We start from the raw sequence: 12,689 nt of genomic DNA, 5'->3' as shown, positions 1-12,689 counted from the left end.
GAAAGCTGTGGAAGTGTTTTTTCTAATTCTAACTAGAGGTGATCAAATGTTGTGCATACTGATTAAAAAGGTTGCTGAGGGTTTTTTTGGTTTGGTTTGGGACAATTTTGAGTTGATTTGTTCAAATGGAAATCTGAGCAATTTTGCATTTTACATTAAATGGTAGTATTTCTACAAAAAATGGAAATGGATTGGTACGAAAACAACTGAAACATTAGCAGCACATTTAGGTGAAATAGATTTAAAATAATAAATTTCTGTATAGAAGAAGGATTTATGTGATCCATTGTATCACCATCGTCCTATGTCCAAGTTTAAACTTTTCCTTGTTGTTTTGTGCTTGTTTCTTTGAGTCTATTACTTTGATCTGTCTCATGTCACCACACTGTAAAGATTATTTTACAGATTTTTTTTACTTTCACACAAGAGCTAATATCCATGCATTAAGTTTTAGTAGATACATTCCCTTCCCTTAACCCAAGGTTTGTCTGAATCTCAGCTAAAATTAAGATTCAGTTTAGAAAGTTTTTAAAATGTAAATAAAAACCCTCTGACATTATACAGAAGCTAGCAAACTTATACTTTATTATTTCAAAGCTTGGATCATAATGATTATTTTAAAACTAAATAAAAAAATGTTAGAGGGTAATTCATTGGCAAATCTGTGGAGTTACACTGCATTTATTCAGTTTGCTCATAGAAATTAGATAAACTGTGTAAACTTGCTAAAAAAGGAGAAAAAAGCATCAAAGAAGCTAAATAAAATATGTAAATGTATTTTACAGAGATGTAGCAGGTGATTGATCTACTACTAGACTGTGTTTGGCTCCCAACACATTATTTAGAAAGTTTATAAGTAAGAAAATGTGTTTATCAGCTTCAGCATGCAGGGGGTTTTTTGCCAATAAAAAATGACTTTTTACTTTCCGTCAGTTGAGAAAGTTTTGGTGCACTGCAAAACAAATCCACATAACAGTTTCCATTTTCAATGATTTTTATCTTGAGAAAAATGTTTTCTTTCCCATCCACTGGCACCAGTCAATCTTTAATTTAGAACAGCTGCTGCAGGGAAAATGTCAGTCGCATTGTTTAGCACTGTGGTTTATGTGTTATAATTGTGTGTTTGTTCGTTATCCAGTCCTGATCAATACCCATTATTCTCTTTGCCTTGAGCGATCCCAATTTAATTACCACTGTAGCTTCGAGGAGTGATGCTTTGCCTCTGCTTTGTCCACTGACCAATGTGTCCTCACTCTTGTTTTACAGATGATGAAGTTTGCCTGGGACAACTACAAGCGATATGCCTGGGGTAAAAATGAGCTGCGACCTCTGACGAAAAACGGCCACCTCGGCAACATGTTTGGTGAGTTTCTACAACTCAGCTGGTGGTGCAAAATCCAGTAATGGTCATTCTGTGTGTTCTGTACAAAGGTGTTGCAACCATTTATTCCTTGGTAAGTTTCATTCACAAATTAGAACAAATCCCTGAACTAAAAATAGAGATATTGTCGTCAGAAAAGTAACCAAAATCAATCATCAAAATGTTAATTTATTTAATTTTTATGATCTCATTGAAACTCAAAATCCAGCTTCTCAAATTGCAAATATTACAACACATCCATTAAAAGTGCTTTAAATACAAAATGTAACATTTTGACCATCCTATAGGGGAGACTGCTGACCTCACTAAAGGTCATTGCTAAAGAAGGCGGTAGGTAACAAGGTGCTAAATCCAGCCATGTTAATGGAATGTTGAATGGAAGGAAAAAGTGAAGAGAATAAGCCAATATTGTCAAGCAAAGGTCTTTCTAAAAATGTGGGGATGTTTGACTGTGTTTGGGTTACTTTAAGAGCAACATTAATCCTGTAGTCTGTTTGCCTCCATGTCACATTGCACTAATGCAGTAATTATAGCAAAAGAAGCCCCAAGCAAGTATGCATTGTGCATACTGTTTCCTATATGGACATAATTTTCAGTAATTGGATATTTCTGTGATTAAAAATAATTTTTTGTCAGTGTAGAATAATTTTATGACAAACAAAATTTTGTGCTTTTATAATTCATAACCAACTCGAGAGAATTAAATGCCTAACATGTCCTTTTTTGTGTAATAAACTATATAGTATGAGTTTTGCTTTTTGGATCACTGGAAAAATACAATTAGATATTTTAACTAGGATGTACAGTACATATAAATGGAAGTGACATGTTTTAGTGGAAGAACTGATAGATTTAACTTTAAAACAATTAAGGTTTTAAAGACAGAATTGGGATACAAAAACTGCCCCTTTTTCATTGTCGTACAGCAAATTCCCCATAAAATTTTAAGCTGACTAATTATTGGTGCCAACAGTTCAAGCTTTTCTTTGTGCTGCATTTGAACCAAGACGGAAATAGACAAGCAGTATGGATCGCTTCCCTTTTCAGCATTGCTGTTTTTTTATAATTAGACATACTCTATTTGCATCAATGGAAAATGGATCAGGTTGCAGGGGATTGCACTAAGACTGTTGATTTATTTTTTTAATTTCCTTTTTTTTATGTCAGACAGACATTTTACCAAGTGAGAACAACACATACAAATATGCAAGTTCTACCTTTTAAGTGCACACTATTACCAAACATACCTACATACACAAATACATGCAGGTACACTATATATTTTATCATTGTTTTTATCTGCTGCTACATCAGATTATTGAACAGCAAAAATCATAGTTTGGCTCAGTAGATTTTATAAAAATATTATTAAAAATGTTGATGAAACATCATTTTTTAGATTTGTATAATAATTTCATTGGATCAAATGGTAACGCCACTCTTCTACAATAGACTACAACAATCTCTGTGTGCAGCAGTCGTTATGTTCTGATGGATATATCTATGATCTAAATGATTTATAAAATTGGACTCTTGATATTAAATTCAACAAGTTTCAGATGTTTGTGTCGTATTGTGCTCTTGGCACCATGTTGTTTTCAACTTTCACCCACCATGGAAAGTTTCACACAATGCCAGGGGATTGAGCCACCAGCCTCTAATTGGAGCAAGATCCAGAGGGATCCTCAAGTCCTCTTCATCGGAGCATATTAGGCTCTTCTCACTGCTGTGCTTGAGGGAAATCCCGCAATGCGGGCCTTAATAAAAGGCGGATCAGCTCTTAATAAGACTGGATCCATGGTGTCTTTCAAACCTGAGGTCCCACTCTCTCTTATCTGTAGAGATTCAACATTATTGAAGATGATGATGACACAAGCTTTTTTTTTCTTTTTTTTTGCAAAAAAGCTGTTTCCTTTGGTGCTGCAGCTCCTGTGAGACTGTGAATCAGAAGTCTGTTTAAAGTAAAGCTGTTAAATCATGAGTCATTACATTTCAAAGCAACATATCCAGAATTACTTTCTGATGTAAAATAACAGAAATAATTTCACCACCAAGTTAGGCAGACATTTGGAAGCACCTGTTTGAAGTAAATTCTTTCTGAAACTACCTGGGGTATAATGTACTGAGGGGGCTAGTAAATTAAGTTTTGCACTTTTAATTGTAGTTATGTAGAGCATTTCTGGTTTCACTTTAATGTTATTATTGCAGAGAAATATGCACTTTTTTAAGATGCAAAGAAATAATTATTGCGACAGCCTTGCTCTCTTCCTACCAAAGCTGTATCAGAGCAAAACCAGGGATGGTGCTAAAACCAGTTCTAATACATTTCTATGCTTTGATCTAAACCACTGGTGTCAAACTCCAGTCCGCAAAGGCTGATGTGCTGCAACCTTTAGATGTGTCTCTGCTGCTGCTCGGCGAATCAAATAATTAGGTCATTAGCAGGACTCTGCAAAAACTTCCCTGCATGGCGGGAGGTCAGGCATTCATTTGATTCAGACCTTCTGGACCATGGAAATATGTTCAAGTTGCAGCATGACGGCTCTCATGGGCTGAGTTTTGACACACCTGAGTTATGCCATCAATCAAACTGAATAGAGAGCATCTGTGAACTGCAGTTTCAATTTTATAACAGATTCTCAAATGCATTTCAACTTGGTCTTGGACTGGGCCATTCTGACACATGAATATACAGTTGAGTTTACACACCACAACCCTGGCAGATATAGGTTTAAAGTAATATTTTAACGTTTTGGAGTGACGCAGAGACCCGACTTGGGTCTGTGGAATTAGTAAGTTTCCCTTTTCCCTGTTGAAGCAAAGCCTCCTCACAGCATGACGCTGCCACCACCAAGTTTTTACAGAACAGAGTATGAGTTCAGGGTCATGTTAGGTGTTAGTTTTCTTTCACATCAGCAGTTTTGCATGAATGCAATGTTTAGAGTCTTATCTGAACACAGCACCTTCACCCCCATGTTCGTCGTTATCCCTAAATAATTTGTGGCAAACTGCAAATGAGACTTATTTTAGTTTTTTTTTCCCACCAATTCAATTCTTCTTGCAACTCCTCCCTAAGGCCAGTTTGCTACAGTGCAGTGATTTTATTCTGTGGAACAGAATAACTTATAACACTATGTGGAATGAATCTTTATAATATAAATTTCACTTTCTGAAGTGGGTGACAAAAAGCATTAAACTTTTTCACGATATTCAAATCCTCCTAGTTATAGTGTATTTGAAGCACTTATGTGTTTAGCCCAACCCTTTCTTTCTGGGAAGTCTACTCTCTTGCACAGACAAAAAAACAAAGAGAACTTGACGTTTTTAGTTTTTTTTTGGACATTGTATCTTTCTTTGTAGAGAGGGAATGAGCCTACAAGAATGTTATTTATCAGCTGTTTTAGAATAATACACTTTCAAAATGGGGATTTATCTGCCCAACACTAGTGTTTGATGCATTATAATTTAATCCAGATGTCTGATAAACTTTTAGTTGTTTTTTTTTTTCTTGCACGTTCAGAATATTTTACACTTTTTGCCAATAAAACCTTCAGGGTGAAAGAAGCTGTTGGTTTTCTAAGAGCTCTTAGGTTTGGCTCAGTCTCAGTATGAGATATCAAGGCTTCATCTAATTACACAGCATGTGATGTAATGCATCATTAGGAAGGAATAACAGCCAAGGACACTGAAGGCTAATAGACTGTGCTGTTGTCGATACTAAAATTTGAAGGGTGATGGAAATGATGATGGATTCAGTTACACTGATTTGTTTGCATCAAAGCTGCATTGAGACATGATTAATTCCTGGATAGCTAAAAGAAGACTGAAGCATGCTCTGAGGAGTGAACCAGAATACCAGCTTTTTATAAATATTTCTGAGGACATGGCGCTGGGAACATTCACAGTTTAGCTGGTCCTTAAAGATTAGTCACAAACAACTTGCGTTTTTTCCGGTTTGATCCTTTAAAGTTGGATTTATACTTCACACTAGCGGTTAACAGCAGTCTCACTGAACTTAAGCTTTGATTTAAAGCTCTGTGCCAGGTTTTAACTGCTGATAATCATAGCTACAACACTACGTGGAGGTATTGTGCAGCGCAAAGCTATAATGCGCTTTCGATGTAATTGTGTTTACGTGCTTTAATTTACTTTGGGGTGTAGAGTTCTGACGTTTTGTGGAGAACTTCTAATGTAGTGTGAGTTCCTGTAACATTTAAAGTTAGAGAACAAGCGCTTTAAAAGATAAAGGGTAAATGTCATTCAATCTTTCAGGCCAGTGGATGCTGCCAAGGAGGAGCATACTTGTAAGATGCAGCAAGATGCAGTAACAAAATTAACTTTTTTGTGTTGTTTCTGATTAAAATCTTAAATTATGATCTGAGATTTAGATGAGTTGTTGTGATAAAATTATGAGATTCAAGGATGTCTTCTTAGGTTGTTAGTTTGTCACTTGAACCTAAGGCTGAAAATTAGCTGTCATTCTGATTTGCTTAACAGACAAGGGAATTTTTCAATATGCAACATTAATGCTTATTCCATCACTGCTTAGTGTAATATTGTGTGTGCTATGCTTTTTATTGTTAAACTATTTGGATTGCGGCAAATTTCATAATTTGATTATGATTCAAAAGAGTATGATAAAATTATCTAGCTCTTTCATTGTTTTTGAGCTCTAGACCTCCTTGCATCAGAGATACAAAACAGGTTCTGATTTATATGCCAAACAAAGAGCTTTCACTTCCATTTTTTTATTTTATGAAGATCACAAATTGAGGTATAAAGGACAAATTGAGGCAGGATAATCTAGTTCACATTTGAGTATCACTGATTTTGGGACATAACTGATCAAACTACCACAGTCAGCAAAATATCCCCACATCTAGGTACCACAGTATCAACAGTAAGTAATCATGTAAATCAGGAGAGATATTAGGAAATTATATGCAAACAAGGTTTTACCTACATTTTAAAAGAAACAAAATTTTGGACGGTAAATATTTAAATCTAATTTTACCATCTTGTAGTAGTATTTAACATTATCAACCACCTTTTACATCTCAATACTTCCTTTAACTTCATTGTAAAGCTCAGGCAGATACTCAAAAAGCTAATTTGAGTTTTCCTTCAAAAGTTACAATTTCCACCCTCACAAGCTGTGTTTGCAGCTGGGTCACGTTGCTGCCAGCAGTTCAGTGATCAGAAAAACTTGCCTTTATTGATCAGGATAGATTAGGCTAAAAAAGTCTGCAGCTCTAATTTTCTAATGTCACGACATTGATACTAGATGATGAAAATGAGTGTCACTATTAAAATGGATGGTAACCTTGGCATTACTGAGGTATTAATTTATCTTCAGGAGAAATTTTCATCAGAATTAATATTAGTAGGGATGACCTGTCTCAGTCATCTTTTTTTGTACTGCAAAAGATTAGAAAGAAACATTGAAACAGCTTCTCTTTAATTATACAGAATAGTCTGCTTGTTTTTATATATTTCTTTCATTACAATTTGATGGTTGCTTTAAAATTAAGGTTTTAAGAGATAATTGTTACTATTCAGATTATTTTATAACCTTCCAGTTTATAATCCACACTTCTAAAGGAATTTCTGCTGTTAGGGTGAAAGGTTTCTCATAATTAGCAAAAAATAAATCTTTAGCTTCAAGAAGCTAATTGCCATTTTTATCAGTGCAGCTCAGCTAAGCAGTTAAGTAGCACACTTCAGTTCTGATCCAACTGATATGCAAAAAGGAAATGTTAAAAAAGATGGCTTAAAATGGGCTCTTCATCATTGGAAGAACTGTTAAATGTCTCATTCTCAATAGGCTCAAAATATGCAGGGAGGGAAATGACTACTTTCATCTGAATTTGGTTAATCCCACAAGAAAAATATCTTCCTGGCTTGTTAGCAGCTGGCATCATTTACCCTTCCCTTGCTTTGTTGCAGTGTATTATCTGAGGACCTAGGGGAACAGTGAAAGGGCATCTTTCTAGTGAGTAAATGTCACATTGGGAGAGGCGGTGCAGGAACCCAGGTATGAAATTGAAAGCTGTGTTCTTTAATTTAATCCCAAGAGCAGACAGAGATGCAGTGAGATTGAATCTAATCTACAGACAGCATGATCTTCAGAAGCTTGTCATTGTGCTGGAAGTCACCAGAACATTTCTGCAGCATGACACTCATAAAAAGCACAACCCCCCGACCACAGAGACATTTTACTCCTTAATACCCGCCTGTCACAGTTTCTCCTGCTATAATCTGTCTTTCAGTCTTTCTTCCTTTCTGCCCTGCATTTCTTTCTATTTTTAACACAATCTCTCCCTTCTTGTCTTTGTCACGACTCTCGTGGCTGATAGGGACTTTCTCAATTCTTCTTCCTTAAACCGTTTTTTTGTTGTTGTTGTTATTTCGCTTATGACTTATTAAGAACAGTTTTTAATAAGGTAATTATTAAGTAGCTTGGAAATCTTTTGTAATTATGACTTGCTGAGAGATTGTGTGGGAGTGAAAGATTCATTAGGTTAAGAAAATGCACTCTTCAGTTTGTATGAGCAACGTTTTTAGTCCTAATCATAATAATGTTATGGTTTATGGTTAAAAATGTGTGCATAAAGAGATCTTATATAGAAGGACTGGTTTTGCAGTTTACTGCTGAAACAGGATATTTACCGAAACTGTACAAAAATAAACTTTTACTCTCATAATGAATCAAACTGTGTTTTTGCCTGTTTTATGTTTGTTAGAATTACAAAAATACATTTTAAAGTGGGCTTTTGTGAACGTTTACCAAAATGATCACTAATCAAGTTGCTAAATTCAAGATGTTTTGGGTTTGTAAGCTTCTGATAGAATAGGAAATGAAGACACACCTGTGAATATTTTAAGTGAACCTCCAACACTCATTGTGTGGTGATAAGGGGAAATGAAGAAATCAGCCCAGATGTCAGGAAGAGAATCATAAACCTCAATTATTCCTGATGCCTGCACTTGTCATGTTCCTTTGTTTAGCCATCATGTCATTACAGATTGCAAATGGAGGCATCTTGGTGCAAAAATAAGTTTGTTATTCCCAGAAGGAAAGCAAAGGATCTTGTGATGATGCTCACTGAAACTGGTAAGTGTGTGTCATTATGGAGTTACATGGATCTTGTACTGACAGGAACTGAAAAACAACTCAGAGGAAGATGTGAAAAAACAATGTCAAAAGCCAGATAATAATTTGCAAACATGAAGACCTTCATTTTAGACAAAGGTTCATTGAGCTGATGAAACAAAGTGTAATTGTTTAGCTATTTTTACCATCATATTTGTAGCAAAAAGGGGATCATTTCAAATTAGAGAACCATATTCCAACTGTGAAACATGGGGGAGACACTATCATGTTGTGGGAGTTTGTGAAGAGACTGCTACAAAACGTGTGAATTTTAAAAAGATTTTAAAAAGTCTCATTATTCTTGAATTTAGCAAATTGAAATTAATTATACTGACCTAAAAAATGGAAACATTCTAATTCATTGTTGGCTAGTGATTTAAAAAAAGTTGTTGTCTTTTAATACAATGTATTTAAATATGTGTTTTCAACTGTAGGTCTGCAGTGTCTGCTGCTCCCTTTTGATCCCATTATATTATTTTAGATTATTATGTCAGTTTAATATCATATATCCTGGAATGTTGTGACAGAACAGGGATCAGGGTCTCGCTTAGTCTGACTCGTGACATTTGCTTTGTCTCCCGCTTCAGAAATAATTTTGGTCAAATATAGCATTCCCTCAGTATCACAGAGGAACATCTGCTGCAAACAGGGAATAGAAACCTGAACATTATTATATTATTTGGCATAATAAAAGGGTTTGAAGCTCAGTTTACTTTATTAATAACTTGCTGGGCTTTCAATTAAAAAAGCTGAACTGTTCTCTCTCTTTCTTACTATCTATCTATCTATCTATCTATCTATCTATCTATCTATCTATCTATCTATCTATCTATCTATCTATCTATCTATCTATCTATCTATCTATCTATCTATCTATCTATCTATCTATCTATCTCTCTCTCTCTCTCTCTCTCTCTCTCTATTCAGGGCTTTGTTTACCTCCTATTAATTCTGCATATAATTTATAAATAAGGGTTCAAACAGCTTTGGCCTCGGATGAGTTTGTCATTCTGTGATTTACATGTGCTAATATCTTTGAACGATCCGTCTTCAGTTTTGGCTCAGATTCTTCACTGTGACCGATGGACGTCATTGATTAAGGTCAGATGGATGACATGTAGGCTTCTGTTGACGTTAAGTCTTGCACTGAATGCAAAAATGAAATCTCCCTCTAGAAATCTGAATATCATTTGATTTTTGGCCCCTTTTCATTGAAAACTGAATATATTTTAGTTTAAAAAATGAACCTCATAGATTGAATACACACAGAATTTTGAGCATTTTTTAAGATTGCATATTACATACACTATAATAAAGCCTGTTGTTAAAAAGGCTGACTACTCTTAGATCTTTGTATAATCAGATAAAAGGAAAGTTGAGTGCAAGAAAAAATATCAGAGAAAAATGTGCACTTTCAACAGCAATAATCACAAACTTGTAAACATTGAGACGCAAAGCCTGTTGAAATGTTTGGGGGAGCTTTCAAAGGTGAGGACTGTAGCTGGCGCTGCCACATACCTTTGTAACTAGGAAATGGGCTACAATTGTGGCATTCCCATTGTTGAACCAGAAACATTACCTGAACTAACACAAAAAAATAGTTTTAAATCAATGACTACAATTCTGAAGAAAGGATGAGAGAGACACAATCCAAGTTTCTGGAGGCCCAAGATGAAGTGTCCATAATCTGTTTAGCCATTTTTATGTGCTGGTGGTATTAGCTCATTGTTTATTATCAAGTCTAACACAATGTTAGACTTGTGAATTTTTAGACTTCATGTTTTCCTCTGCTGACAAGTTTTATAGAAATGTTGATTTTTTTTTTTTTTTTTTTTTTTCCAGCAGGTCTTTACTGAAAGTATAAAGTGTTTAGTAACTAAACTTTAGTTGATCTAAATACCATTGAGAGCCTCTGGAGTTGTGAGGAAGATGCGAGGGCAGATCCAACAATGCAGACAAAATAGATCAATCTTAAGTCACCCTGGGTTTTCTCATGAACTCAGCAGTACCACCGACTGTTCGCCTCCATGTCATGGCACAGTGATGTGATGTAGTGATGCAGGAACTCAGACCCAGTATTACTATTGAGTACTGTTCATAATCTTTCTTTTTTACCACTCCTTTAATATTTATGTTAATATTCAAAGTTCCTGAGGTTTTTATTCATAGTAAGCCATAATCTTCCGAAATAAAAAAAAACACAAAAAAACGAGGTACTCTAGTTAAACGGAGTTATACTTTCTGAATTAATTAACTTTTTAATAATATTCTAATACACTTAGAAATGCACTCGACAATAGATCTGACAGATGTTCTGTGGGATTTTATAAAGTAAATGCCTCCATATTTTCAATTAGTTTTAATTAAGATCTTAAATCTTAAATTTAAGATAAATGTAAGATAAATTTTATCTTACATCTTAAATTTGTACAGTCATTAATTGCTGCTTTTATTCAATTTCTTTTTTAAAATTTTTACTTAATGTGAAGTCTCTTATTTATTCTTCTCATGGTGTTGTAGCTCCGGGAGAGGAATTCAAATAATACATTTTGACAATATAAAGCATTTGAATTGCCCTGTTGCTGAAAATGTGCTATGCAAAAGAAATTGCCTTCCTTTGTGACAAAACAGGATTCATGTGAACCTGGGGGGGAAAAAAGTTCTACTTCTGAATCTTTTTTCTTCTTCAGGAAATAGCATAAAATGATGTGCAGACTGTTATGATTTTTCTTTAAAGTGCCTTTCATATTTAGAACAGACAGGCGTAAGGGTACTGCTTTCTCATATAAATCTTAATGTAAAGCTCTTATATACAGTTATAAACAAAAAATAATGCCAAACAAAGAAATATAACTGTTATATGAACTACTTTTGTTTCCCACATGTTTTTGAAAATGAATTTCAAGCTGTAAATCTTTAATGACAGCAACTTTAAGTTTAGAATTATGGCATTTATAGGAGATTAGGACTGAGATGTTTAAGCTTATCATTACTATTTTCAGCTTTGACTTGTACTTTACACTATTTAACATAAATACCTACTGCAAATATTGGTTTCATAAGTTTTATATTTCTTTTTAATTGATTTGAAAAACTTTCTTCTTGCTGAATTTGTTTCTTGTAATTATGTTTGTTATATATATACTCTATATATGTATATATATAAGTCAATCATTTGAATTTCTCAGATGGCAGCTATTAGTAACAAATATGATGAAGTAGTGCTACATGTACTTGAGTAAAATTTTTGGGTATTCTACCTCTGTCTGATCTGGATCAAAACTCAGCGTGGAGCATCAGCCATAATGCCGTATTTTCTTTACTCTGCAGGCTATTGAGAAGATTTAAATCTCATGAGTTCACATGACTGTATGAAAGTGTCTGAAAGTAATGCAGAGTCATTTTGGGACATATGTCCACAGCTTGAAATCCAAAACCCTGAGAGTAAGGAAATTTAAATATTTGGCCCCCAGAGATTTTCTGACCCACTTTTGCTGAGGAGGACATCCACTCCAGCCCCAATGGCTCTATATATTTTCCACTTATCTTAAAGCTTGGCATCACAGAACCGTTAGCAGTGAATTAAATTAGGATGTTAAACAGGAAAAGGGGCTTCATCCTGAAGAGCTAATGCATAGTAAGAGAAAAGACGACTCTGATTTTGACCCTGAGACATCAATCCATGCACACTAATGGAGACATGCTAAGCAGAGAAAAAAACATCACTTGGTGTTAGCCTTTTTGGTCTCATCTTTCTGAATCCCTGAAATTTTTTCCCTAAGAGCATCACATTAAGAAGAGATCCACAAATCAGGCTGATACAGACCCACCAATTCCAATTTTCACTGATTCCAGTTTTTCTAAATTTAAGGACTTAAATAAATAAGAACAAAAGGTACATAGGAGTTGTAGTTTTGAATCCAACTGAGAATGAAGAAATGACTCCCTGTTATGTTTAAAATCATGTCCTCAACCCTTTCCCAGATTTTTTTTTTATGAAATAGAAAACAAGTGCATTAATATTCATACTACATACTAAATTCTTATTTAAGTATTTGACCTGAAAACCTCTCATCAGAGGTGACTAGAGAAAATGATCTAATCCTAATCTCTGTCTGAATGATCAATGCCATGTGGCTCAGTGGCAGAGCAGAA

The 12,689-nt window shown here is 34.7% G+C and overlaps 1 protein-coding gene across 2 annotated transcripts in view; it reads left to right on the top strand.

Annotated features, from left to right (window-relative positions):
* LOC114141878 (mannosyl-oligosaccharide 1,2-alpha-mannosidase IA) overlaps positions 1-12,689 on the top strand; it is a 208,692-nt gene that overhangs the window by 91,583 nt on the left and 104,420 nt on the right. For both annotated transcript variants that reach the window (XM_028012751.1, XM_028012752.1), the window contains exon 2: positions 1,267-1,363. In XM_028012751.1, coding sequence (XP_027868552.1) covers positions 1,267-1,363 — 97 coding nt within the window. The remainder of the gene's footprint in view (positions 1-1,266; positions 1,364-12,689) is intronic.

This window comes from Xiphophorus couchianus, chromosome 3 (genome assembly GCF_001444195.1).
Source record: "Xiphophorus couchianus chromosome 3, X_couchianus-1.0, whole genome shotgun sequence".
Taxonomy (NCBI): domain Eukaryota; kingdom Metazoa; phylum Chordata; class Actinopteri; order Cyprinodontiformes; family Poeciliidae; genus Xiphophorus; species Xiphophorus couchianus.
Note: the sequence above shows the minus strand (reverse complement) of the source record. Positions and strands in the feature narration are given on the sequence as shown.